The following is a 26,458-nucleotide window of genomic DNA, read 5'->3' on the forward strand; positions in this document are numbered from 1 at the left end:
TGTCTGTATCTACATATCTGTCTCCCCCTGTCTGTATTTGTCTGTCTGTTTCTGTTTGCTTGTCTCTGTCCCTTTGTCTCCGGCTGTCTATCTCTGTCTCTGGTCTTCCTGTCTGTCTCTATTTATCTGCGGCTCCCTGTCTGTCTGTCTTCGTCTCTCCCAGTGCAGAATTTGGATTTAGCTATTTGTTCTCCTCACAAAATCTACATCATCGCAACATTTCCACAAGCCTATTTCTCTTTCCCCGAGGCCGCGGACCCGAGAAAGACGAGGCTCAGACGGAGATTCCCCAGGCTTTAGGATAGAGGTACTAAGGAACGCCAGCCGATGTATAGCGTTAAGAAGATACGACCTGGAGGAGTAGAGGAAGATCATCAGGAGGCAAACATTAGAGATAAATTTCCTTAAACGCTGAAACGAGGAGAGTAACAGAAAGAGGGTTGGTGATATATGTAAATGCGTTTAGCTATGAAAATGAATGTTGAGGGAGCGGGAGAGACAGACAGACCCCACCACACACACACACACACACACACATGACAACAAAGCGGCGGTGTGGTAACTCAAGGGGCCTAAGTTGTTGCTAAGTGCGAGGTAAGAGGAGGAGGAAGAGGAGAAGGACAACGAGGACGAGGAGAAGGAAGAAGAAGAAAAGGAGGAAGAGGAGGAAGGGATGTAGTGACGGGGAAGAGGAATGAGTTTACTGTTGGAAGGGGAGGGAAAGGAACGGAAGGGTAACAGAAGAATGATGATTATAATAGGGAAAAAAAGAGGAGAGGAAAAGAGGGAAGTGAAATGGATGTTGGAAGAAGAGTAAGGGAGTTGAGAGGTGGAGGAGAATGGGAAGGATAAAGTGTTGTTGATAAGGAAGGGAAGATAAGGGACGAAAAGAATGAGATAAGGATGGCAGTGCAGGTGGGAAAGGTATATTGGAATGCAGGAGCGTGGAATAGCGAAAATTAAATGACTTGAATGAGAAAAAGAAAAAGAAGAAAAGCATTACGCAGAGTGGTGATCCCGTTTGAAAGTGTGAAAACGGGGAAACACTGGATGGAGGAGAGAATGGGAAGGGAAGGGAAGGAAAGGGAAGGGAAGGGAAGGGAAAGAAAATGGGGGGAAAGAAGTGAACATGTTAAGACTTGAAGTGAAGAAAGGAATAAAAAAAAACAAGTAAGGACGTGGGCTTAAAAAAAAAATGGAAAAAAGAGGAAAGAAAGTGATCGAGCAAAACCGATGAAGTAAAAAAAAATATGAAAGGATGGAGTTGAAAGAGGCAAGAAGAAGGATAAAAAAGCAACGTTAAAAGCTATAAAGGGAAGAGAAGGAGGAGAAGGAGGAGGAGGAGGAGGAGGAGGAGAAGGAGAAGGTATGGAGAAGAATGAGACAATATCGTGGGTGGCTGTTACTGTGGAGGAGTAGGAGTAGGAGGAGAAGGAGGAGGAGAAGGAGGAGGTGGTGGAGGAGAAGGAGGAGGAGGAGGGGAAGGAGAAGGAGGAGAAGGAGGAGGAATAGGAGGAGAGCAAATAATATCGTGCGAGCAACAAGAACGAGTATGTTGACAAGGAAATAAGAGAAGAGGAAATGGAAGGAGGAGGAGGAAAAGAAGAAGAAGAAGAAGAAGAAGAAGAAGAAAAAGAAAAGTTAATAAGAAGAAAAATAATATGAGAAAGACGGAGGAAGAGGAAGAGGAGGAAGAGGAGGAGGAGAAGGAAAAGGAGGAGAAAAAGAAGAAGCAAGAGATCGCAGTGCCTTCGTCAGCTAAGTCCTTACTAATCCTCTCCTCCTGAAGCAGTCGACAAGCAAGTCAGTGAGAGGAGGAGGAGGAGGAGGAGGAGGAGGAGGAGGAAGAGAAGGAGGAGGACACCAACACCGATCATCACTGCAACCATCACCACCACAACCTCCCTTTGCTACACCTCCTCCTCCTCCTCCTCCTCCTCGGTGCTGCTGCAGGTGGAGGGCCAAAGTTGTTTATGAGCCAAAAATTGCCTTTCCTGCAAGTTAGGGTGAGCGGAAAGCTGTCAACCGCTACGGAGGAAGGGGTTTTAGGCAGGCTATACGCGTTCCTCTTCCTCCTCCCCCTCCTCCTCCTCCTCCTTTTTTCCTTCTCTGTCTGCTTCTTGAGGGATGGAGAGAGGGAGGAAATGAGAATGAAGATAAAAACATGAAAGGGTTAGAAAGAGAGAAGGAGGGAGAGGAGAAGAAAGGGAAGAGGAGGATGAAGAGGAAAGGTGGAAGGAGTGAGAGAGAGAAGGATGAAGAGGGGAAGGAAGGAAGGACTGGGATGAAGAGGAGAGATGGAAGGACTGAAAGAGAGACAAGGATGGAGAGCGAAAGAACGGAATGGAAAAATAAACAACAGAGGAGAGTAAACAGAACAAGGTAAGAAAGGAAATAGAGGAAGAAGACAAGGAGGAAGGGTAGAATGCAAGAAATGTGTGGAGATAGAGAAGAAAAGACGAAGGAAAGCAAGGAAAAGGAGGAATAAAGTAAAAGAGATTAAAAGACAAAAGAGGGATGTCGGAATGGAGGAAAAAGAGAGAGAGGAGGAATGAGATGTGTCCGGGAAGAGAGATGGGAGAGATGAGGAGGTAAAGGCCAGCGGAGGAAAATATTTTGAAAGGAATGAAGTAAAAAAGTTGGAAAAAAAGAAGGAAAAATAAGAAGCCAGTGTAAAATAAGAGGCAATATTTTTATTTTTTACAGAAAATGAGACAGTTCAAGGGCGTGAAAAAAAACAAAAACAACAATGAAAAAAAAAAGCCCGCTACTTACTGCTCCTGAATAGAGTACATATATAGTATAGAGAGTATGGGTATGGCTATAGGCTCAAAGGGCTAATGTTACGGAGATGAGCACCGGGGCCAAGAACAGCTACGGCGTATGCTCCAAACTTTATCTTAACTGACATGTAATTAAAAAAACAAAACGAAAAAATAAAATAAATAAATAAAGTCTTCCATTCCATACTCTCACCATTTTTCTCACCCCGGACCCTCTCCTCTCCCCTCTTTCCCAAGTTCTCGGTACATTTAACTCGGGAAACCCACCCACGGAAATATGAGTAAATCTTCAACATAAATACCGGCGTTCGTAAATCCAAATAAACCCGCATATAAACCTCTTTCCCGAGTGAATCTTCCCGCCCTTTCCCTAACTCACGCCCTGTCTCCCTCCTCTCGCTCCTTCCTCGTCCCTCCAAATCCCGACATTCCTTAAATAATCCTTGAGGCGAATTTCCACCGTCTTTCCGGGAACCTCGAGCATCTTCAGCAGGTTCCGCCGTCTCTGACCTTCCCCCTCATTTCTTAAGTTACCTGCTACCTGCCCGCATCCATCCCTGTCTGCCTGCTTGCTTACCTGCCCGCCCGATTCCTCCCTGCCCACCTGCCTGCCTCCCTCCCTGCCTGCTTGCTTACCTGCCCGCCCGCCTAACTGCCTCCCTGCCTGCCTAAGTACGGGTGTTAAGAATGTAGGCAAAACTGCATGAAATGAGTCGTGCTCCTTTAAGATCAGATGTGTTTCGTTAGGTCTCTTTAAAGAAAACTAAGAGAATGTGACGGTAAATTGAAATAAAGAGGAAGGCATATCAACATAGGGGTACTCTCTCTCTCTCTCTCTCTCTCTCTCTCTCTCTCTCTCTCTCTCTCTCTCTCTCTCTCTCTCTCTCTCTCTCTCTCTCTCTCTCTCTCTCTCTCTCTCTCTCTCTCTCTCTCTCTCTCTCTCTCTCTCTCTCTCTCTCTCTCTCTCACCCAGTTCCCCCCCCCCCCACCTCCCCAACGCCTCGCTTCCATTCTCAGCCACTAACTTAGGCGGACATTAACATAAATTGGAATGATACACGAAGCAAAAAGAAAGAAAAAAAAGAGGCAAAGAAAAATTGGCAGTAATCAAGACAAACGGTGAGATGAAATAATATGCACTCACACACACACACACACACACACACACACACACACACACACACACACACACACCAGCTGGCACGACTCCAAGTACATATTAAGGAAGAGAGAAAAAAAAAGTGGATAAAAAAGTGATGAGAGAAAAAAAGTAAGAAATCCAACTCGTCATAAAGTTTCTTGCGTTTCACTTTCTCTCTCTCTCTCTCTCTCTCTCTCTCTCTCTCTCTCTCTCTCTCTCTCTCTCTCTCTCTCTCTCTCTTTCATGTATTTGGCTTCACAAACGGAGAGGGATGAGCCTTCCAGAGCTTTCTTTACTCTTTAAAACTAATCTCCTCAATTTTCTCTCCAAATTCCTTCTCAAATTTATTTTCTCTCCTCTTCCTCCTCTTCTCTTTTTGCCCTCACCCTGCTCCCATCTCCTTCTGTTTCTTCACATTTTTTCTTTTTTTTCTCTCTCATGCGCGTCTACGCGACCTCTCTCAATGGAATATCTTTTCTTCTTTCTCTCTCTTTCCTTCATTTTACATTCCTTCTCCTTTCAGTCCTCTCCTTCTTATTCTTTCCTATTTTTTCCTTTTTCTGTACCTTTCTTTATCTTTTATCTTTTGCATTGCTCTTTCTTCGTGAACTTCTTCCTCCTCCTCCTTTCTTCCTTATATGATTCTTCTTTTCCTTTTCATCTTATCTTTTTCATTATTTGTTTTCGTGTTTTATTTTCCAGCCTGTTTTCCAATTTTTTTGTTGATCTCTCTTCTTTGACTTCTGTCCTTTTTTCTTCACTGTCTTTTTATGTTTCTTTTTTTCTCTCCTTTATTTTCATTTTTCTATCTTCGTATATTATTTCCAAGCCTGTTTTCCTTTTTTATTGTTCTTTTTTCTTCCTAATATGATTCTTTTGTTTGTTTTCAATATTCCTTTTCATTATTCTATCTTCGTATTCTCTTTTCCGGCCTGTTTTCCATTTTTTATTACTCTTTTTTTTGGTGAACTTTCCCTCCTTTCTTATATGATATCTTTTCTTTTCTATATTCTTTCATTATTCTACCTTCGTATTTTCTTCGCCCGCCTGTTTTCCATTTCCTCCCTGTGCCCGTCTTTCCTTCCCTTCATAACATGTAAATCGCAGCGCAGAGACATGTCAGTGTGGTAAAAATATATATATGTTGGAGAGCAAAAGTTAAATCGAAGTTATCTCGACACGCACTGACGTATGTATGTATGTATGTATGTATGTATGTGTGTGCGTATATGTGTAGGTGTGTATGTGTGTATGTGGGTATGTTTGTATGTATGTATGTATGAATGTCTGAATTAAGTAATTTATAAAAGTAGTAGTAGTAGTAGTAGTAGTAGTAGTAGTTGTAGTAGTAATAGTAGTAGTAGTGGTTACAGTGGTAGTATAAAAGTTTTTATTGTGTGTGGGTGTTGTAGTAGCAATACCAACTTTTTTATTCCTTTTTTTCTACCTACGTAAGTTTTTAAACCTGCCTAACGAAATTGCTCTAACACAGAAAAAAAAATAATAAAAGAGGAACTTTAATATTACGTGAATTCTAAAGTCAGGAAGCTTAAAAGTTTCTCCACCTTTGATGCTTTTATTAACAAAACAAATTTGGCACAACACTCAAACAACAGAAGCCATTAAGATTTACATAATGAAGCTCCTGAAGCGCTCCCAACTTGCATCCTCGCCGGAACCTCGGGCGGGGAGCGGCGCGCCCCGAGAGATGGACGAGTGTTGAAAACTATTTGACAGGAAGGAAAGCTAAAACGAAACCTAAACAGTCTTCCGGTAACTTTCCTTAAATATGTTTCCTTGCATACGCTCTCATAGACTTGCTTTAAACTGTGTACTGGCGAGAGAGCCACACGAACATAACATTCCGGTTCCAGAGTTTAGAAAGGACGGAACGGGGCCAAACTAACGCAGTACCGAGTCTAGCGGGTTCACAACGCTCTTTTAGACTCCCCTTCAAACTGTATACTGGAGAGGCTAAGACGGAAAGAGACAGAGCAAGAAAGCGAAAGAAAGCGCCACACGGACATCTTCTTTCCTCTCTCTCTCTCTCTCTCTCTCTCTCTCTCTCTCTCTCTCTCTCTCTCTCTCTCTCTCTCTCTCTCTCTCTCTCTCTCTCTCTCTCTCTCTCTCTCTCTCTCTCTCTCTCTCTCTCTCTCTCTCTCTCTCTCTCTCTCTCTCTCTCTCTCTCTCTCATATTCTCAAACATTCTCTCTCTCTCTCTCTCTCTCTCTCTCTCTCTCTCTCTCTCTCTCTCTCTCTCTCTCTCTCTCTCTCTCTCTCTCTCTCTCTCTCTCTCTCTCTCTCTCTCTCTCTCTCCTGGCCTCATATTCTCAAACATTACGGGACTTTCGTAGAGGTTGTGGGTATTACCATGGCTAGTTAAGGACCCTAGTGATAGTTTGACAAGGCTTCTGCCCTAGCAATGGAAAAAACTCCGATAAAAACCAGACTAATCTCCCTCGTGGCCTTTGGAAATAGTTGCTTTGAGACCCGAAAGCGTCTGAGAATATAAACACTAGTTCGAGATGTTAGGAAGGACGGAAGAGGAACCAAAGTGACGCATAAACGACACTTGCTGGTTCCCAAATGGAGAGACAGGGATATACACCGCCGCTGCTGCTGGTTAAGACAATGAAGCCAAGACAGGAATGGAGAAAAGGGGGCACTTAAGGAAACTTCGTAAAGCTATTAAATGGTATATGGCCGACCCTCCTTAACCATCCTTAGCGCCCTCACGTAACGCCTTAGGGTAACGCAAGGGGAAAGAGGACCAAAAAATTCAATTCTACGGGGTAAGGGACTCTTGTTTAAGCCACTGTTGAGGCTGAAGCGGGTAAAAGGAGGACACAAAAGGCTCTGATTCAATTGGTTATGGTGGAGTGATCGAGAGAGAGAGGGGGGAGGAGAGAGAGAGAGAGAGAGAGAGAGAGAGAGAGAGAGAGAGAGAGAGAATGAATGAATGAATGAAAAGAAAGAAAGGAAGAAAGAAACGAAACAAAACAATGAAAATAGAAAAGAAAGAAAAAGAGAAAGAAAGAAAGAAAAAGGAAGGAAGAGATAAAGAAAGAAAATAAACGAAAAAAGAAAGAAAAAAGGTAAAAGAAAGATAAAAGAAAAATAAATAAATAAAAGAGAAAGCAAAAGAAAGGAGAGAGAGAGAGAGAGAGAGAGAGAGAGAGAGAGAGAGAGAGAGAGAGAGAGAGAGAGAGAGAGAGAGAGAGAGAGAGAGAGAGAGAGAGAGAGAGAGAGAGAGAGAGAGAGAGAGAGAGAGAGAGAGAGAGAGAGAGAGAGAGAGAGAGAGAGAGAGAGAGAGAGAGAGAGAGAGAGAGAGAGAGAGAGAGAGAGAGAGAGAGAGAGAGAGAGCATCCCCAATAGGTCCAAGGAGTTTTTCGTTAGGTTAGCGGGAGAGAGATTTTTTTCAGTAAAGTGCATGAGGAGAGTTTGAAAGAGATAAGAAAGTAAGCAAAAAGTAAGTTTCCGATAGGTTACACGGCCAGTATGAAAAAGATTAAGCTCATGGGTTTAAAAAAAATCATACCACACTTCAATATCTGGGTAACCACCACCCCCTTCCCCCCTCATCAAAAAAAAAAAACATTATTAATCTAACTCTTCCACCAACGTAATCTTACCCCACGGATGAGTTTTACACTGGGTCAACAACATAACATATTTTATCAAGCAGTTCCGCGTTTGTATCTCCCCCCCCCCTTTTTTTTTTGCATAACCTTGAACGTGAACGCGGAATTAAAGCAGATAGGAGGAAAGGTTGCACGCGGCGAGGCCAGAGAGAAAGTGTGAAGCAAAATTTCGGCTTTGAATTCACAGGAGAAATCAAAGAACGAGAGAGAGAGAGAGAGAGAGAGAGAGAGAGAGAGAGAGAGAGAGAGAGAGAGAGAGAGAGAGAGAGAGAGAGAGAGAGAGAGAGAGAGAGAGAGAGAGAGAGAGAGAGAGAGAGAGAGAGAGAGAGAGAGAGAGAGAGAGAGAGAGAGAGAGAGAGAGAGAGAGAGAGAGAGAGAGAGAGAGAATAATAATTTCTTCCCGAGCCAGCGAATAATTCTCACCACGGAAATGAACTCGGAAGAAACGAAGAAATACTGGAATGGAGGCAAGAAAATGTTTGCAGCGTTATGATCAGGAATCGAGGAAAAGGGTTCAGAAAAAGCTCAGCCGCGCGTGCATGCCAAGCGCCTTGTCGCCTCAGCGTTTCATAACGGAGACAAAAAAAAAAAAAAAAAAGGAAGAAAGGAAAAAGAAAACTAAAAAAGAAATTCGGATTGATGGATTTCTATACATTTTTTTCCGTTTAATCATCTTGGCATTGTGCATTAATCCTTAACGCCTTTGTTCTTGACCCCTTTCGTATTTTTCGTTGTAAAGAACTAAATCGTGAAGTTATTAAAGGCTGAAAAAAAAATTCGAATAGAAAAAAAAAAGTAATTCGGATAGGTGACAGTGTTCATTTTTTTCCCGTTAATCATCTTTGCAGTGTTTAGTGATCAGTAATTAACACCACTATTCATGACCCTTTTAGTATTTTTCGTTATGCAGAACTAAATCGGGGAGTTAGTATTATTTAAAGGCTAAAATCATAACTGGTACGGTTTTATTTACATATGTCCTTTTCTTACGTTTTGCCTGTAGCGCCGGTAGGCTTTCTTGGTGGGACCTCAGCCTGTTATGGCGAAGGCAAGTGTTTATAGTGGCGCCATCTTGCTTAGTCTTCACAAACTCAATTCCTTTTTTGTGTTTGTGTTTGCACTGTGCGATATTTTATGTGGCGATTTGTAGTTTTCTTTCACAATGATGCACTTTGTCTTATCTATAGCTTTATGGCGCTAATTATCAACTGCATTCAAAACAGACAAATCCTTTCTCATCATTGTTGAATAAAAACCCCATTCCTCGCCCCACTTCCTATTTCAACATCAAATTTCTTTCCTATATAACCAATCCCCTCCTTGTCCTTACTCCCTATTCTTCTGTCCTTGTGAAGCGCCGCCCTCTGCCCTCTCTCTTAGCGCTAACACTCCTTTTCGTGATTCACTTCCGCATCTCGTTCGTTTCACTGCCTTCTCGGTTTTCAAAAAGGCACGGGGACGGAAGGAAAAGTTGAAGGCATCTCTTGGGTAAACATTAACCTGATCCTGCGATGAAGTGGAGAGAGAGAGAGAGAGAGAGAGAGAGAGAGAGAGAGAGAGAGAGAGAGAGAGAGAGAGAGAGAGAGAGAGAGAGAAAAAAAAATCTTTCAACGTTCAAAAGGTCAAGAGAACGAGAAGGGGGAGAGGAAGAGGAGGAGGAGGAGGGGGAGGAGGAGGAGGGGGAAGGGAGAGGACGAGGAGGCAGAAGAGGAGGAGGAGGAAGAGTAAATGAAACAAATAATTAAAACACGGCCAGCGGAGGGAAAGTGATTAAAAGAAAGTAGTTTAGAGAAAGGCGATGGTTTTCGTATCAGATTTCAAAGGCGAGAAAAGAACGAGTGAACGGCATAGTAAATGTTTTCAGGTATACGGAGAAAGGACTTTGGCGCACCGTAGAACACTGACCGGCTTTACAGTGCGGTTGGTGTAGGAGGAAAAAAAGGAGAGAAAAAGAGAAAGAGAATACAACAGGGACCTAAAAACTAAATAAAAAGTAAATAAAAATGCGTATAACCGATAATAACAATAAAAAGGAAAATGTGGAAAATGAGATCGAGAAAAAAACGGGCAATTAAAAACTAAATAAAAAAGGAAATTAAAATATGTGTAACTGATAATAGTAATAATAATAATAGTAATAATAATAATAATAATAATAATAATAATAATAATAATAATAATAATAATAATAATAATAATAATAATAATAATAATAATAATAAAAGTAGAAATAGTAGTAGTAGTAGTAGTAGTAGTAGTAGTAGTAGTGGAAGTAGTTGTAGTAGTAGTAGTAGTAGTAGTGGCGGCTGTAGTAGTTGTAGTAGTAGTAGTAGTAGTAGTGGAAGTAGTAGTAGTAGTAGTAGTAGCAGCAACTATTTATCTATCTACACATATATAAATAATAATAAATTAATCCAAACGTTCCGAAAGTTAATACATAAATCATATAACACGAAAACTAAATTAACTGAAAAATCAATGAATTACGTGACTTTACCTACAGGGGAGAAACACCACCACCATCACCACCCCAAACACCACGATCACAACCACTATCACCATCATCATCACCACCACAGCACTACTTCCTATTCTCAACTTTACGCTTAACCATCACCACCGCCACCACCACCATCACTACAAGCACAGCCACTAACAGCATCTCCAGCACCACCACACACACTAATACCACTTCCTGTTCTCACCTTTACTCTTAACCACCACCACCACGACCACTACAAGCACACCCACTAACACCATCTCAAGCACCACCACACACACTAATACCACTTTCTGTCTCCATTTCTACGGTTTATCATCAGCACCACTACCACCACCACCACCAACATCACTACCAGTACCGCCCACAACAACGACCACTACAACTATCGCAGGCTGTCTTCACCACCACTACAATATCCACTACAGTTTTCCATGATCCATCCTCAGTGTCGGTACTATTTGCTAAACAGAGAAGCGTCACCACAACCAGCCTCTGACCGGACACCAATGCCAACGCCAGGAGTAATACTTCTTCACATCCCCAACGCCAAACACGGAGTCCACCATAAAAAAAAATCTACACCACCAAAACTGACGCGGAAAAGACTCAAACACAACTAGTTCAATAAATACTCCACACAACTTTAGATTACAACCACAGCCACTACCACCACCATCACCGCCGCAGACACCGCAACCATAACCACCGCCACCGTGCTGATGTGAAGGTGAGTTACGACTTATTGAAAGAGAACGATTCAACTCACGTATGAGAAGAAAAAAAAAGATACAAACTGACCTGGCAAAGTTCCATGCGAGGCTAACACACACACACACACACACACACACACACACACACACACACACACACACACACACACACACACACACACAGACACACACACAGACACACACACATACACACAGACGCGCGCGATAAACGGGTTCCCGATAAAAGAATATAATTAGGATGATATTTTCCTAGCCATTGGAACACACACACACACACACACACACACACACACACACAGATAGATAGATAGATAGATAGATAGATAGATAGATAGATAGATAGATAGATAGATAGATAGACAGATAGATAAATAAATAGCTAAATAGGCAGAGAGAGAGAGAGAGAGAGAGAGAGAGAGAGAGAGAGAGAGAGAGAGAGAGAGAGAGAGAGAGAGAGAGAGAGAGAGAGAGAGAGAGAGAGAGAGAGAGAGAGAGAGAGAGAGAGACCAAAATATCGAAAAAAAATAAGTGAAATAGGAGGGCTGAAATTACAGATTATTTCCAAACAGCGCAATAACATATAGAAAACCGATTATGGCCGAGAGAGAGAGAGAGAGAGAGAGAGAGAGAGAGAGAGAGAGAGAGAGAGGTGTCCTAAGGGTAGTGTCTCGTGTGAAATAAGTCTCGCATAATAGGAGTCCGACTCTCATGTTTACGGAAGTCGGTCTCTCTCTCTCTCTCTCTCTCTCTCTCTCTCTCTCCCCTTTCTTTCTTCATTCTTTCTTTCTTCCTCTTTTTCTTTATTATCTTTCTTTTATTATTTCTTTCCTTCTTTCCTTTTTCTCTGCCTTTCTTTCTCTTCCACTCTTTCTTTCTTCTTTTTTTCTTTCTCTCCTAATTACATGCTCTCTCTCTCTCTCTCTCTCTCTCTCTCTCTCTCCCTCACCCTGACGACACGCGTTGCTGGGGGCGGCTCAGGGGCTTCGAGGGGCAATGCGAGGCGTAATACCGCAGGAGAAGGAGGCGCAGGATCGATATACGAAGTGCCGGAGTGCGTATAACGAAAACACGTATAATGAAACCTTAGGACTTACGCTGCGCCATACAGGGCTTATGAATCCTCGAGGAATATAGTTTTGTTTTCCTCTTTATTTTTGCCTTTGAGCTCTTTAGTGTAAAAAAAAAAAAATGTATGACTTAAATTTATTATGAGTAGCGTTAAATTCGTATAGCGTAATTTATTCATAACCTTTTCATCATTATTATTCTTATCCGTAACTAATTCATGGAGTAACTTTGTGTATAATTATATGACGTATAATGAGATCGTAACTTTCGGTGCCAGTTACAGGGAACAAGACGCTTCCTAGAGTGACTTTTTTCAGGAATATACAATAAGGGAAGGTGACAAGGCTATGCAGTGTCCGTCTAAAGGGGCTATTACACTGGGCAAATTTACCGTGGATCCTCAGTCAAACCACGATTTCCGCTAGCGTGGTTCTCATTTGTTTCATGTTATTGCTGCTGATGATGATGGTGAGTAATATCGTTGTCCTTCGGTGAAATCTACTGCAGCTTTGGAAGATCGTGGACACGTCAGAAAACCACGGAAATATGAGAACCACGCCAGCGGAAATCGTGGTTTGACTGAAGATCCACGGAAAATTTGCCCAATGTAATAGCCCCTTAACTGTGTACGATGAAGGCATGATAAGTGGTCTAACGCAAAGATACTATATAGATTTTTTGTTTGTTTTTTGCCCTGAGAATATATGATGGAGCAAGGAAAGAGTGTACAAAAAAAGGGATTTAAACTAATGAGCAAGAACATTAATCAGTGAAAGTACCCTAACGAGATGACGATACAAATAGCTCAGGGATATTATTTACTAGGCAGCAAGTAACATTAAGTGAAAATAGCTTTACAATATGAAAATACAAATAGCGCAAGATTGTGAATAACTACGCATCAAAATTTTACGTCAATAAACACAAAAAAACATTTACTGAAAACTAAACAGCCCATAAGAAGCAAAACGAAATGATCAAAATAGATTTACTGAGAAAGCGAAACGACATCCTTTGCAGGTCAGCGAAATCCCCAGAGCGACAATTTTTTAGAAAGCAATACAGAACCAGGAAGCGAGCAGCGAATCCCTCTCACACTTTCCTTTCATTTCGACATCACTTTCTGCCTCACCTTGACTTGCTTCGTTCGTGTCGCTTTCATTCCATTGGCTTTTTCTAGTTTATCTTCTCACTATTTTTTTTTTCTTCCTTCTGATCATCCCAGTTATCCTTTCACCTCATTATCACTCCTCTCTTCCTAACTCTTATTTTAACATTTTTTCCCGAAACATTTGCTCTTTATCAACATCCTTTCATCTTATTACATCTTCCTAGCTCTTATTTTAACATTTTATCCCAAACATTTTATCTTTATTAACATCCTTTCACCTCCTTATCACTCCTCTGTTCCTAACTTTTATTTTAACATTTTTCCCAAAACATTTGCTCTTTATTAACATCCCTTCACCTCATTACCTCTTCCTAACTCTTATTTTAACAGTTTATCCCAAACATTTTCTCTTTATTAACATCCCTTCACCTCATTACCTCTTCCTAACTCTTATTTTAACATTTTATCCGAAACATTTTCTCTTTATTAACATCCCTTCACCTCATTACCTCTTCCTAACTCTTATTTTAACATTTTATCCGAAACATTTTCTCTTTATTAACATCCCTTCATCTCATAACCTCTTCCTAACTCTTATTTTAACATTATATCCCAAACATTCGCTCTTTATTAACATCCTTTCACCTCAGTATCACTCCTCTGTTCCTGACGCATATTTCAGCATTTATCCCCAAACATTTTCTCTTTATCAACACTTCCTGCACGACGAAATGATCAACACAAAGTGACTAACGAAGCGAAACAACAACATTCGGAGTGCAGCGAGATCCCCCGGTCGACAAGCTGATCGGGATAACAATAGACTTTAGAGAAACAGGAAGCGAACAGAGAACCCGAGAATTGATGTCGATGAGGCTGAAGTGATGCGTCAGTGGGTCTCGGAAAGCTGCTGGGGATGTAGGTAAATTTTTATCTCCCCACAGATGGATGATGATAAGCGTGATGACGGGTGGGAAAATGACGATGATTTATTTTTTTATTTTTTTTTTACAGCTAAGGAGACAGTTCAAGGCCGTAAAGAAAAATATTAAAAAAAAATAGCCCGCTACTTACTGCTCCTGAAAAGAGGTCAAAGGAGTGTTCAAAAAGAGAGGTCAATTTCGGGAGGTAGACAATGAACATGCGACGTTGCCCTTAATGCTACGTCATCACTACTATTATTACCATTATGTTACTATTATTGCTGTTGTTACTATTATTCTTACCGATGCCATACCATTACGACTTTATGTATGTACACCGAGAAAGTGTATTTGTTAACCTTATGGATTTTTTGTATCTTTTTACAACAAAGGAGACAGCTCAAGGGCACAAAAAAAAGGAAACAGTAATAATAAAAAAAAGCCTGCTACTCGCTGCTCCTAAAAAGAATCAAAAGAGGTGGCCGAAAGAGGGGTCAATTTCGGGAGGAGAGGTGTCCTGATACCCTCCCGAACCTGCCCGAACTTCTCTTCACTATACACCTTCATACGACCTCTAGGGTTTTACAAGCGCCGGGGATCGAACCAGCGACCGGAGATGGGAAAGCCACTCCATAACCAGTCGGCCATAGAGACACCCCGGGATTCGCAGAGAGAGTTTGGGAGGTTTTCCTCTCAGGCGGGTCAGACACAACATTTAGCACAACACAACACAAACACTTCGCAACACAGGAACAACAACAACACTCAACACTCACCATCCAACCAGACCCAGCGAAGGGGATCCTGGGTGCCTCTTGGAAGCTCCTCCTCTTCCTCCTCTTCCTTCTCCTGCCGCTGTTCCCTGGCCCTTGTGGTGGTGGTGGAGATGCTGGGGGCGGCAGTGGTGGTGGTGATGGTGGTGGTGGGCGATGATGGTGTCTCAGCCTGCGGGAGTGAAAAAATAGAGTGAGATAGAGGAAGAAAAAAAAAGGACACGCTTAGGGAGCTGTGAGTTGATGTGATGCCCGAGGGAGGGATGGAGAAGGCAGGAGAGAAGTGACGGTCGAAGGGAAGAAGGGAGCGGGAGGAAGGAAAAACAAACATAGGGGAAAGAGGAGAGAGTAAGTGAAAAGAACGTGTCCAAATAACAATAGAGGGAGTGAGAAGGGATGAAGAGGGTAAGAAGAGAGAGAAAGGAAGAAGAAAGAAAACATTGGTGAGAGAGAGAGAGAGAGAGAGAGAGAGAGAGAGAGAGAGAGAGAGAGAGAGATAAATGAGTAACAGATAATAGAGTGAATGAGAGAGAATAAAGAAAATAGGAAAAGGAGGAAAATAAGAAAAAGGAAAACACAGGGGAGAGAAGAGAGAAAGAAATAGTGATGAATAAGAAACAATAATGAGAGAGGAACATACAGGAAGAAAGGAGGAAGAAGGTGATAGGAAAGAGCAAAGTAAACGTATGTGACGACTTAGCAGAACAACGGATTGGGAGTGAGGGAAACAAATTGGAAGAAGAGGAAGGAATGATAAAGAAGGAATGGGAGGAATATATGATAGGTGGAAAGGAGGCGGTACAGACATATACGTTGAAAAGGAGAAAAAAAATGAGGAAAAAACTCGAAATGAAAGTGAGAAAAAGAAAGGACGGAGGGAGATAATGAAGGACAGACGGAACGAAAGACAGAAGGAGGGAAGAAAGGAAGGATTATGGAAAGAGGAATGCAAGAAGGGAGGGAGGGAAGGGGAAAAGGAGGGAAAGGAGGGAGGGATGGAGGGAAGGCGTGAAAGAGTTAGGGCAAAGGAAATGAGTCACGCAAAGAGATTGGACTGCAGGGAGATGAGAGAGAGAGAGAGAGAGAGAGAGAGAGAGAGAGAGAGAGAGAGAGAGAGAGAGAGAGAGAGAGAGAGAGAGAGAGAGAGAGAGAGAGAGAGAGAGAGAGAGAGAGAGAGAGAGAGAGAGAGAGAGAGAGAGAGAGAGAGAAACAATACTAATGGGAAGTAATGCACAGAGGCAGGTGGGACGAAGGAGAAAGAGAAAGAGAAAATAACGTTATCTTTCCGTCCCTTTCCTTTTCCTTCTGCCTGACCTTTCGAAACACTAAATTTTCTCCACTCTTTTTCTCCCATTTTTCCTACGCCTTCGACCATGCCCTTCTCACGCCTTTCCACCTCACGTCCTGTCAACGCTTTCCTTAACGCTCTTCCTACGCTTTGATTCCTGCCCTTTCTTCGCCTTTCCTCATGCCCTTTTTTCGCTCTCCCTCACATCTTTTCTTATAGTTCATTTTCCCTCCATACTGCACCTTCCCTCTTCCCCGTTTTTGCTCTCTCTCACTCCCTTTTTTCCCTTACCTCCATCCCTTTCTTCATCTTCCCTCTTAACCTGTTTTGCCTTCCCTCACTCCCTCCCTTTCTTTGCCTTTCTTCAAGTCCTTTTCTAGCCTTCCTTTCAGCTCCATTTTTTGCCTCCGTCGTGTCGTGACTATATAGTAACTTGGCTATGAATCTGCGGGCCCGGGTTCAGTTCCCACCTCGGCATCCTCTTTTTCCGGTTGGTTGATAAACGGATACGTAGACATTTGGGGATGGTCAACAATGGAGTCCCGGATGTCACACTTGCCCTGGGGGTCTTACTCATCACAGTCGTAGTAGTAGTAGTAGTAGTAGCAATAGTAGTTTAAGAGCCAAAGAGACGGAGATGAACATCGACGCAAAGCTCAGTTTACCTTTTCTTCATCTTCCCTCCAGTCCTTTCATCTTCTCCCTCTTCTTTTTTTCTAATTTACCGTTTTTCATCTTCCCTCCAGTCCTTTCATTTTCTTCTCCCTCTTCTTTTTTTCTAATTTTCCTTTTTTCATCTTCCCCCCAGTCCTTTCATCTTCTCCCTCTTCTTTTTTTCTAATTTACCGTTTTTCATCTTCCCTCCAGTCCTTTCATCTTCTTCTCCCTCTTCTTTTTTTCTAATTTACCGTTTTTCATCTTCCCTCCAGTTCTTTCATCTTCTTCTCCCTCTTCTTTTTTTCTAATTTTCCTTTTTTCATCTTCCCCCCAGTCCTTTCATTTTCTTTTCCCTCTATTTTCCTTTTTTCATGTTCCCTCCAGTCCTGTCATCTTTTCTCCCTCCCTTTCCCCCTTTATTGTTTTTAATCAGCCACCAAGCACCAATATTCATAATTGGGAAAGTGGAAAGGCCAGGCCAGAAGTGATGACCAGCTGCAATCAGTCCCTTGGCCCGCTCATCATAATTTATTTGCCATTATTGCTGCACAAAAGGTCGAAGGCCATTCCCAGCATCCTCCACCACTGTCTGTCTGATCGCGCACTCAATCCTGCGCCAGCAAAAGCTTCAATTTCATCACTTCTTTTGCTTCTCTGTTCTGGCTTTCACAATTTTAGCTTCCATCCTCATACTTCTGTTTTCTACTAGTTGTCAGTTATCTGCCTAAAGTGACCAGCCCAAATCCATTTCTTAATGTAGTAGTAGTAGTAGTAGTAGTAGTAGCAGCGGGAAGAGCACCTTTTATTCTTTCCCTGTCGACCTGCATCAGTGTGTGTGTGTGTAGAGGGGGGAGGGGAGGGGGTAGGATTCGGACGCCAGGTAATAAGGTAGCCAGGTATTCAATATAAATTAGGATATCTCAACCTTTGTCTATTTTCTTATCCATGATGCTGACTTTCTCTCTCTCTCTCTTATTAGGCCCGGCATTCTTCGTTACATTTATCTTTGCTCTCATCATCGCTTTCTCTCTAGATTCCTCGTGAGACGCAAATTAGAACTGGTTGGGTATACTGCTTCTACACTGATTTTCTCTTCTGGGGCAGTGACAAGTTATTATTCATTATGTTACTATGCTTACCGGGTAATTAAATCATTGAAAGTTATCCAGAGTTCAATACCAAGCTAACCTCCTTCGAAACTCCCTCTACGTCACCTAAAGAGCCTCACGCTGACGTCAACCACAGAGCGAATCCCGTGCCAGAAGAACCTCACAGTCGTAGAGGCAAACGAGTACCTTCGAGCCCACTACCCTCCCCACCACTACCACCACCATCAGGGGACTGCAAGACGGAGGTGACTGGAGGACCCTAATGACCTCGGAACTAAGGAGGCGTGTCTTCAGGGGGTCAGGAGGGAGCAGGGGGTCGGGATGTATAGTAGAGGCGGAAAGGGACGAGACGGGGCGGGACGGGGCAGGAAGGACAGGAAGGGAACGGGAAACAGGGAAAGGAACACGTGGTGAATAAGAACGGAAAGGCGACGGGGCATGAACAGAAGCGAGAAAAAGGGAAGAATGAAGGGTAAAGGAGGTGAGAAAGGAGAAGAAAAATAAATAAGGGGAACAGAGAAGGAGAGAGAGACAGGGAGAAAGAGACACAAGGAAGTTAGAAAGGAAAATAAAAAGCTAGAGAGGGGAACAAGAAGTAGAGAGAGGAAAAGACATAAGAAGGTTAGAAATGGAAAACAAGGGATAAAAAAGGAACATGGAAGAAGAAAAAGAACGAAAGAAAGACACAAGAAGGTTAGGAAGGAAAAGAAGAGGATGAAGAGGGAAGAGGAGTCGTAATAGTAGTAGTAGTAGTAGTAGTAGTTGTAGTAGTAGTAGTAGTAGTAGTAGTAGTAGTAGCAGCGAGAACAGCACCTTTTATTCTTTCCCTGCCGACCTGCATCAGTGTGTGGGTGTGTGTGGGGGGGGGGGGGGGAGAATAATTCGGACGCCAGGTAATAAGGTAGCCAGGTATTCAATATAAAAACCCGGAAACTATTTTTGGTAATTTCAGGGGCAGCGTATGGAATTTTGATTGGGAATTGTGTGCGTACGTGCGTGTGTATGTGTGTGTGTGTGTGTGTGTGTGTGTGTGTGTGTGTGTGTGTGTGTGTGTGTGCTCATCGTTATGCAGATGGGGAAGGCAATGGCGGAGGCACGACGCTATCTCCGGGTCAACGAGGTCACGGGATGATTATGCGAAGGTCATCAAGAACGGCGTCCCAATGAATAAACGGGAACACACACACACACACACACACACACACACACACACACACACACACACACACACACACACACACGCGCGCGCAGAAGGAAAACAGTCACTCTTGCCCTAACGTGATATCAATACCCTGAAATGTTGGATTCTTGCCGTCACTGCGATAGGAGCGAACAGGTGGCAAGGAGGGAGGAGGAGAGGCACGGAGGAGGAAGGGAGGGAAGGAGGAGAGAAGGAGGTGGGAGTGGAGGGAAAAAAACGGTGATGAGACTAATAGTTGCGATACTAGAAAAATAAATCATAGTTGTTGTATTAGTGGTAGTAGGAAATGTAGAAGTATTAGTAGCGGTAGTAGTAATAAGAGTAGAAGGAACAGGAAGAGGAGAAGGAGGAGGAGGAAGAGGAGGAAAAGGAGGAGGATGCGGAGGAGCAGTAGGAACAGAAGTAGGCCATTCGAGTTCCCATTATTATTATTATTACTGTTATTTCATCACTATTATTATTATTATTATTATTATTATTACTATTATTATCATTATTATTATTATTACTGTCACTATTATCATTATCAGCACCATTACTATTATCACTGTTATAATTGTTTTCTATTAGTATGATCACTATTGCAAATGCCATCGCCGGAAATCCTTAATAGCATGTGCGGGTAATAAATGGTAAGCTTATGCCTGTCTCCGCTGTATTGTGAATTGCAATAAAACAAGATAAACGAGGAGGAGAAGGAAGAGAAAGAGGAGGAGGAGGAGGAGGAAGAGGAGAAAGAGGAGGAGGAAAGGAAAAAGAAAAAGATGGAGGAAGAAGGGGCACAGGAATAGAACAAATGAAATATAGAGGAGGAGGAGATAGGGAAGTAGAGAAACAGAAGGACGAAGAGGAGGAAGGTAGGAAGAGAACGAATAAGAAAACAGAGAACAAGGACAATGACGAGGGAGAGAATAAAACTAAAGATGGAGAAAAGGAAAGAGAGAAATGGAGTCGAGGAACAGGCGAAAGAGGAAATGGAAAAAACAAAAGATATAGGAGGAAGGAGTGGAAGGAAAGGATGACAGAGAGAGAGAGAGAGAGAGAGAGAGAGAGAGAGAGAGAGAGAGAGAGAGAGAGAGAGAGAGAGAGAGAGAGAGAGAGAGCGAGAGAGGAGAGAGAGAGAGAGAGAGAGAGAGAGAGAGAGAGAGAGAGAGAGAGAGAGAGAGAGAGAGAGAGAGAGAGAGAGAGAGAGAGAGAGAGAGAGAGAGAGAGAGAGAGAGAGAGAGAGAGAGAGAGAGAGAGAGAGAGAGAGAGAGAGAGAGAGAGCGGTGTATTAGGGCATGGAGGAAAGGAATATACGAGGAAGAGGAGGAGGAGGAGGACAACAGGAGACGAATGAGACAAGAAGAGAAATATAATTCACAGAAAACAAAAGGAGAAGGAGTAAATCACAGAGGAGCAGGATTTTCTCATTCGTGACCTCCCCGCCACCACAACAACTCCCTGCAGCCCACGTCTTTGTCTTGCGGGCCGAAGTTGTGGCGGTAGCAGCATGTGGTGGTGGTGGTGGTGGTGGTTGAGGCTCAGTTGGTCTTTAATGAGGTTGACTTGTGGCAGGCGCAGTCCAAACGAAGCGACATGAATGATTGAGTGATTGATTTAACCGACGAACGAGCACACGAGAGAGCAAAGGACTGACTGACTGACTGAATGAAGGAATGAAGGAAGGAAGGAAGGAATAGAGGAAGGGGGGAAGGAAGGGAGGGAGGGAAGGAAGGAAGGAGGGAAGGAAGGAAGAAGTAAATGACGAGCAAATGAACAATCGATGGAATGAATGAATGAATGAATGAATGAATGGAAGGAATGAAGGAATAGAGCAAGGGGGGAAGAAAGGGAGGGGGGGAAGGAAGGAAGGGAGGGAAGGAAGGAAGGAGTAAATAACGAGCAAATGAACGATCAATGGACTGAATGAATGAATGAAGGAATGAATGAATGAATGAATGAAGGAAGGAAGGAAGGAAGGAAGGAATAGAGGAAGAGGGGGGAAGAAAAGGAGGGAGGGAAGGAAGGAAGGAAGGAAGGAGTAAATGACGAACAAATGTACAATCGATGGAATGAATGAATGAATGAATGAAGGAAGGAGGGAAGGAAAGAGATTATGACCAAAGAACGATCGATGGAAAAAATGAAGAAATGAATAGAATAAACAGCTGCCTGGCCCATTAACTAACTGCCTGCCTGACTAACTAAACGGCTAATTGACACACCATGAAATTTTGAATGGCCGAATGAATAAACTCACTGACGGACTTATCAAGAGGAAGGAAGTCGCGGCGGAAGGAGGGAGGGAAGGAGGAAAGATGATTGAGCGAGGTAAAAAGGCCAGTCATCAAAAAAAGGGTGAGGGAGAGGGAGAGTGGGAGAGGGAGAGACGGGGAAGTGCAGGCAGTGAAAGAGGCTCAGTAAGGAGGTGGCAAGCAGGGTGGACTGGACGTTAAGGAGGAGGAAGCAGGCGGCGATAGGCAGGAAAGGCGGAAGTGACAACGACGGGAAGCAGGGGAAAGATGAATCACTTAACACATGGATAAAGACACCACAGCACTCATGGTTTATCTTACGAGGTCTGCTACTGAACCGACGTCAACCAAACACTCACCAGACGCTTGAATCACCGCCTCATTAGACATCGAGGTGAAGAAGACGGAAATGAAGCTTGTCAAAGGGAAGATTGTTACACTTTTATGACACTATTGCGACAGAATCAGCCAGGGAGGATACACAAGGATACAAGGAGACTACCAGAGGAGAGGTCAGACTACCAACACAAGGCATCTCCTGATAGTAAGACATTCACCAACTCCCCTCCCATTCCTTAATCAAACAAACAACCTTACAATCAGGGAAAGATAAAGCGGTCGTATAATTATAAAGGATGAAGAGAAAAAGGAAGACAGGATACGATTCAAGGGGAAAGGGAGTGGCTAGGGAAGGAAAGAGATAGGAAGGTGCATTGACGCGGCCAGACGTATAGAGTGTCTGTTAACCACATGAGTGCCGCGCCACGTGTGTGTGTGTGTGTGTGTGTGTGTGTGTGTGTGTGTGTGTGTGTGTGTGTTCTAGTGAAGAGCTGATCCGGTTCACATTTTCACGTCCTCTTCGTCCCAATATTGTCCGTATCACACCCTTTCCTAATGTTATCTACAGCCACCTTTGATTTCCCCTCCCTTTATCTCTCCTTTTATTGTTAGTCATGTTTCCCTTAACCCACCACCATAAATAAAATAAAAAAGCAGGTCCTTAGTCTTCTGTCACGTCAACAACTCTCCTTTTGGATTGGAGGATAAAGATGGAGAATAAAATTAAGTCTTATCAGAACCCTGGTTAATTAAGATAGCGCCGAAACTAATTATCTTGTTTTGCATACCGTCAATGTCTGTGCTACATTTCTTCTTATCTTATCTGTCTCTTCAGTCATAATAAACAATACTTTACCATCATATTATTATCATACGCGTGTAAAGTATTATGTGTGTATGTTATCGTATTTTTTTTTATTCATATAAATTCTTGATTGCTATAACACTGCTCATTTTTTTATCCCTTCATCTTCCTGCGTCACCAAACACCCATCACACACACACACACACACACGTTATCATTTATCTGGCTGGGAAATCAGTATCATTATTATTTTCCTCTCCGAGCTACATCCAAAAAAAGATCGTTAACCAAATCATTTCATGGACCCTAGTTTTTTCGTCTATATTTCACGCAAAAGGAAACTATAAAGATCGTCAAAGCATTTCATGGAAGGAATTGACATTTACATCATGGCACGTAATCCCATTCCCGCGACGCCCCTATTGGCATGCATGAGCCATTCCTTCGCCGCGTATCTCTACCCTCACACTCCCTACCTGTGTTTCTCATGCATGGAGGCGGAGCGGGGACAGAAATACCACCCAACACAAGACCCTTCCGCTGCGCCCCGCCACGCGCGCACCACCACCACGTCACGTATCATTCCTTTCCTATTAGCGTCTTTATTCCTCCAGCATCGAGGCATGGGAGTTTCGAGGCGAGGCATGGCGGGGAAAAAGACGCTTCCTTTTTTTTTTTTACGGCAAGGGAGGCAGCTCAAAGGCGAAAAATAAAAGAACAGCAACAAAAAAGAACGCCAGACGCTGCTCCAGTAAAAGAAAAAGAACGAGAGGTCAGAAGAGAGGTCAGTTTCGGGTGGAGAGGTGTCTTGATACTCTCCTCTTAGCTGCTCGCACGACTCGGGGTGTTTCCAGACTTCCACTACGACTATTTATCAAGAACAGAGAAAAGGTTAACCGGGTTTTCATGGGTGATATTTGAGTTCAAGATGCAGACGTCGTGTAAAACTATCACTAAAATCACAAAACAGTCCATTAAAAACCCAGCAACTTCTGTGAGAGGCTTTTCCAACCTTGATCCTTCATACGGCGCCCTTCTCATCACCTCATGTGCCCCGCTACCATGCGATCCCCTTCCGACCCACCTTCTGCGTCGTCTGCTACGTATATGCCGGGAATGCAATGGAGGAACCCCCTTCTGTGATGCCCGTCCCTTCCACCGCGTCTCAGCCCCTCAGGTACGTTAATTGATACGCCTTTTGTGGTGAGATGTCTTCTGTGATGGCTCCCTCCTTCCCAGTACGTTTATAACCCACGAGTATGTAAAGGCAAACAAAAGGTAAACTTCCTGTATGGGCTGTGCAGTTCGTCCCTTCTAGTTTTACGCTCTCGATTTGCTGCATACACACACGCCACTGCCTTGTGTGCTAAAATAAACTCAGTCTGTGCACCGCTTCCTCCCAGACACTGGCACACACCACCAATGCGTCATGTTCTACAAAGGTCCCAATTTTTTCTCCTGTCCCTACAACAAGTAAAAAAAACTCCGTAGTATGTGCTGCAATAGCCCCTCTCTTCAACCTGCAACACCTCCTCCTCCCTCCCCTTCCTCTTCGTCCCTGCCAAGCCCCGCCACATGCATTACTAACGTGTCTGATTTCTTGCTCACCTCCCCCCTTCCCCCACCTCTTCCCCCACCTTCCTTAGTCTCGTCCTCTGAAGGTGAAATACATCCATGCAGACCAGGCACGTTCGGACACCTTAAAGTGGACATCGAACTCCATCTCCACCTCCACCCATGCGCCGCTGCTACCTCGTCCTCCACAAATTTTGCCACCACCACCACCAAGGGCTAATCCTACGGAGATGAGCACCGAAGTCACGCGCAGCTATAGCGTATGCCCTCAACTTCACAACCTTACCCAATAACAATACTAATTTCTTTACCTCTAATTTCTCCTCCTCCACCATCACCACCACCACCACCACTAATCACTTTACCTCCAATTCCTCCTCCACCTCTTCCTCCACCACCACCACCACCACTAATTACTTTACCTCCAATTCCTCCTCCTCCTCTTCCTCCACCACCAATATTTTTTTTTTCCAGCACAGTTTCCAGCACCGCCACTTTCAGCTTTCCCAAGACCACAATCACCTATTCTGTCCCTCCGTTAGCTCCTCCACCACCACCACACAAAGTTATTTCACCACCGCCACTAACAGTTCTCCGACGTCCACACGATTCTGTTATCCTCGCTGCTTCTCACGTCAACACAAAACACATGATTCTGTATCGGGGCGTGGCGTGGCGGGGAGAGAGACGCTTCCTTGTTATTATTTTTTTTTTTTACGTCAACACAACATATGATTCTGTATCGGGGCGTGGCGTGGCGGGGACAAAGACGCTTCCTTATTTTTTTTTAACGTCAAGGGAAGCAGCTCAAGGGAAAAAACGAAACCAGCAACAAAAAAGCCCGGTAGACCCTGCTCCGACGAAGGAACACAGAACGAGAGGATATCACCACCATCACCATCACCATCGCCAGCGGTTCCACTATCAGAGAAATTTATATCACCAGCGACTACTTTCAATAACCTGTATCACCACATTCAGTTATCACCATCACCATCACCACAATCACCGGGTATTCCACTATCGCAACAATCTACATCACCTGAACCTACATCACAACCTAAATTAACCTGTATCACCACAATCAGTTCTATCATCATCCATTTCGCTGTAACTTCGGGCTCTTCCACTACCAACTGCGCCCCTGAGCCTCGTCCTTATCCATTACCTATCTTGTTTTCTCCGCTACTTTGGTCACCACCGCACGTATTAATGTCCCTGTCACCATTTCATTTATTACCTTACTCGTAATAGATGTAATTTCCACCACCACCATAACCACCACCACCATAACTGCTCTTCCATCACCTTCACTACTGTCACTATCTTGCACCGTTGTCAGATTGTCGTACTCGGAGCCTCGTATTTACCGGTTTCTGAACCATAGCTATTACCAAAAAACACCAATAATTTACCATTTTAACGATAACTATATATGAAGGCAGTTATTGGGGTCGAAGAGGCGGTTTTGGGGTCGGAAATCGGCAAACATAAGGGGCGGAGTACGACAATCTGGCGACGTTGCTATCTTGGTACTTCCTCTGCCCCAATAATCAATCATAACACTACCTACCAGCGTTGCCAGATTATCGTATTCACCACATTGTATTCATAATTTTTAAGCCTCAAAACTCTCGTACCTACACAAATAACGAAAGCATATTAAAGTTTGCGTTAAAACTGTTATTTATTGATGTTTGTTTGTTTGTTTTTGCTATAGATATCAGCCAGAAATTGCGAAAATACAATACGGTGTGTACGATAATTTGGCAACGCTGCTACCTACCTTCCTCGTAACACCTGTCATTCCACCACTGTTACCAAAACCACTCACTCTCCCATCACCTCCACTACCTCGGTACTTGCCTCACCTCCACCACCACCACCACCAAACCTCCACCACCACTAACGAGGACTGGCACCGCGACCCACGACCCACATAAACAAAAGATAACCATTTTACGCTTCACGGTTCGGGGCAGAGATAAAGAGGAAGGAGATATTTTTCAGGGGCGGGAGGGAGAGAAAAATGCCGGTCACCCTACCTTAAGTTCGAGGCTGGTGGTGGGGGGGGGCTGAGAGGAGGGGTGAGAGATCAGTGGTGGGTTTCTTCTCCGAGGGTATACGAATATTAGGTGCCAAGATAAATAATAGCAACATCAGAGCAATTAACGAACATACACCATACAGCTATATATACACTCCTACTGCCTTTCCTTCTCCCCCACCTGTACCTTCTGCCATTTCCTCTTCTTACTATACCCTTGATTAAGAAAGAAAAGGGCTTCACCAAGAGTAAGGCCAGTATATGTCCCACACGGCATACCGGTGCTCAGAGCGTCAAAAGTATATGAATCCCAATTGCTTCACCAACGCACTGCTCGAAGCTCCGGCTCTTACCTCACGACGAATTGAAACAGTGAACCGAAAAGAAACAAAAGAAACATGACAATTAACAGCACGGGAAGCGACAAATCAAATGAAGCTGATGAGCCAGTGGCAAGAATAAACGTCAGTGAGTGCAATGACTGCGCGCGATATCACTGATTAAAAAAACGCCAACGATCCACTTT

At 43.5% G+C, this 26,458-nt stretch overlaps 1 protein-coding gene across 4 annotated transcripts in view; it reads right to left on the reverse strand.

Annotated features, from left to right (window-relative positions):
* LOC126996551 (serine-rich adhesin for platelets-like) overlaps positions 1–26,458 on the reverse strand; it is a 95,818-nt gene that overhangs the window by 50,601 nt on the left and 18,759 nt on the right. For all 4 annotated transcript variants that reach the window (XR_007751252.1, XR_007751250.1, XR_007751251.1 and 1 more), the window contains exon 2: positions 14,678–14,846. Coding sequence is in view for 1 of the 4 variants with exons in the window: in XM_050857110.1 (XP_050713067.1) it covers positions 14,678–14,846 (169 nt within the window). In the remaining 3 variants the exon portion in view is untranslated. The remainder of the gene's footprint in view (positions 1–14,677; positions 14,847–26,458) is intronic.

Source organism: Eriocheir sinensis, chromosome 10, assembly GCF_024679095.1.
Source record: "Eriocheir sinensis breed Jianghai 21 chromosome 10, ASM2467909v1, whole genome shotgun sequence".
In the NCBI taxonomy this organism is placed as follows: Eukaryota; Metazoa; Arthropoda; class Malacostraca; order Decapoda; family Varunidae; genus Eriocheir; species Eriocheir sinensis.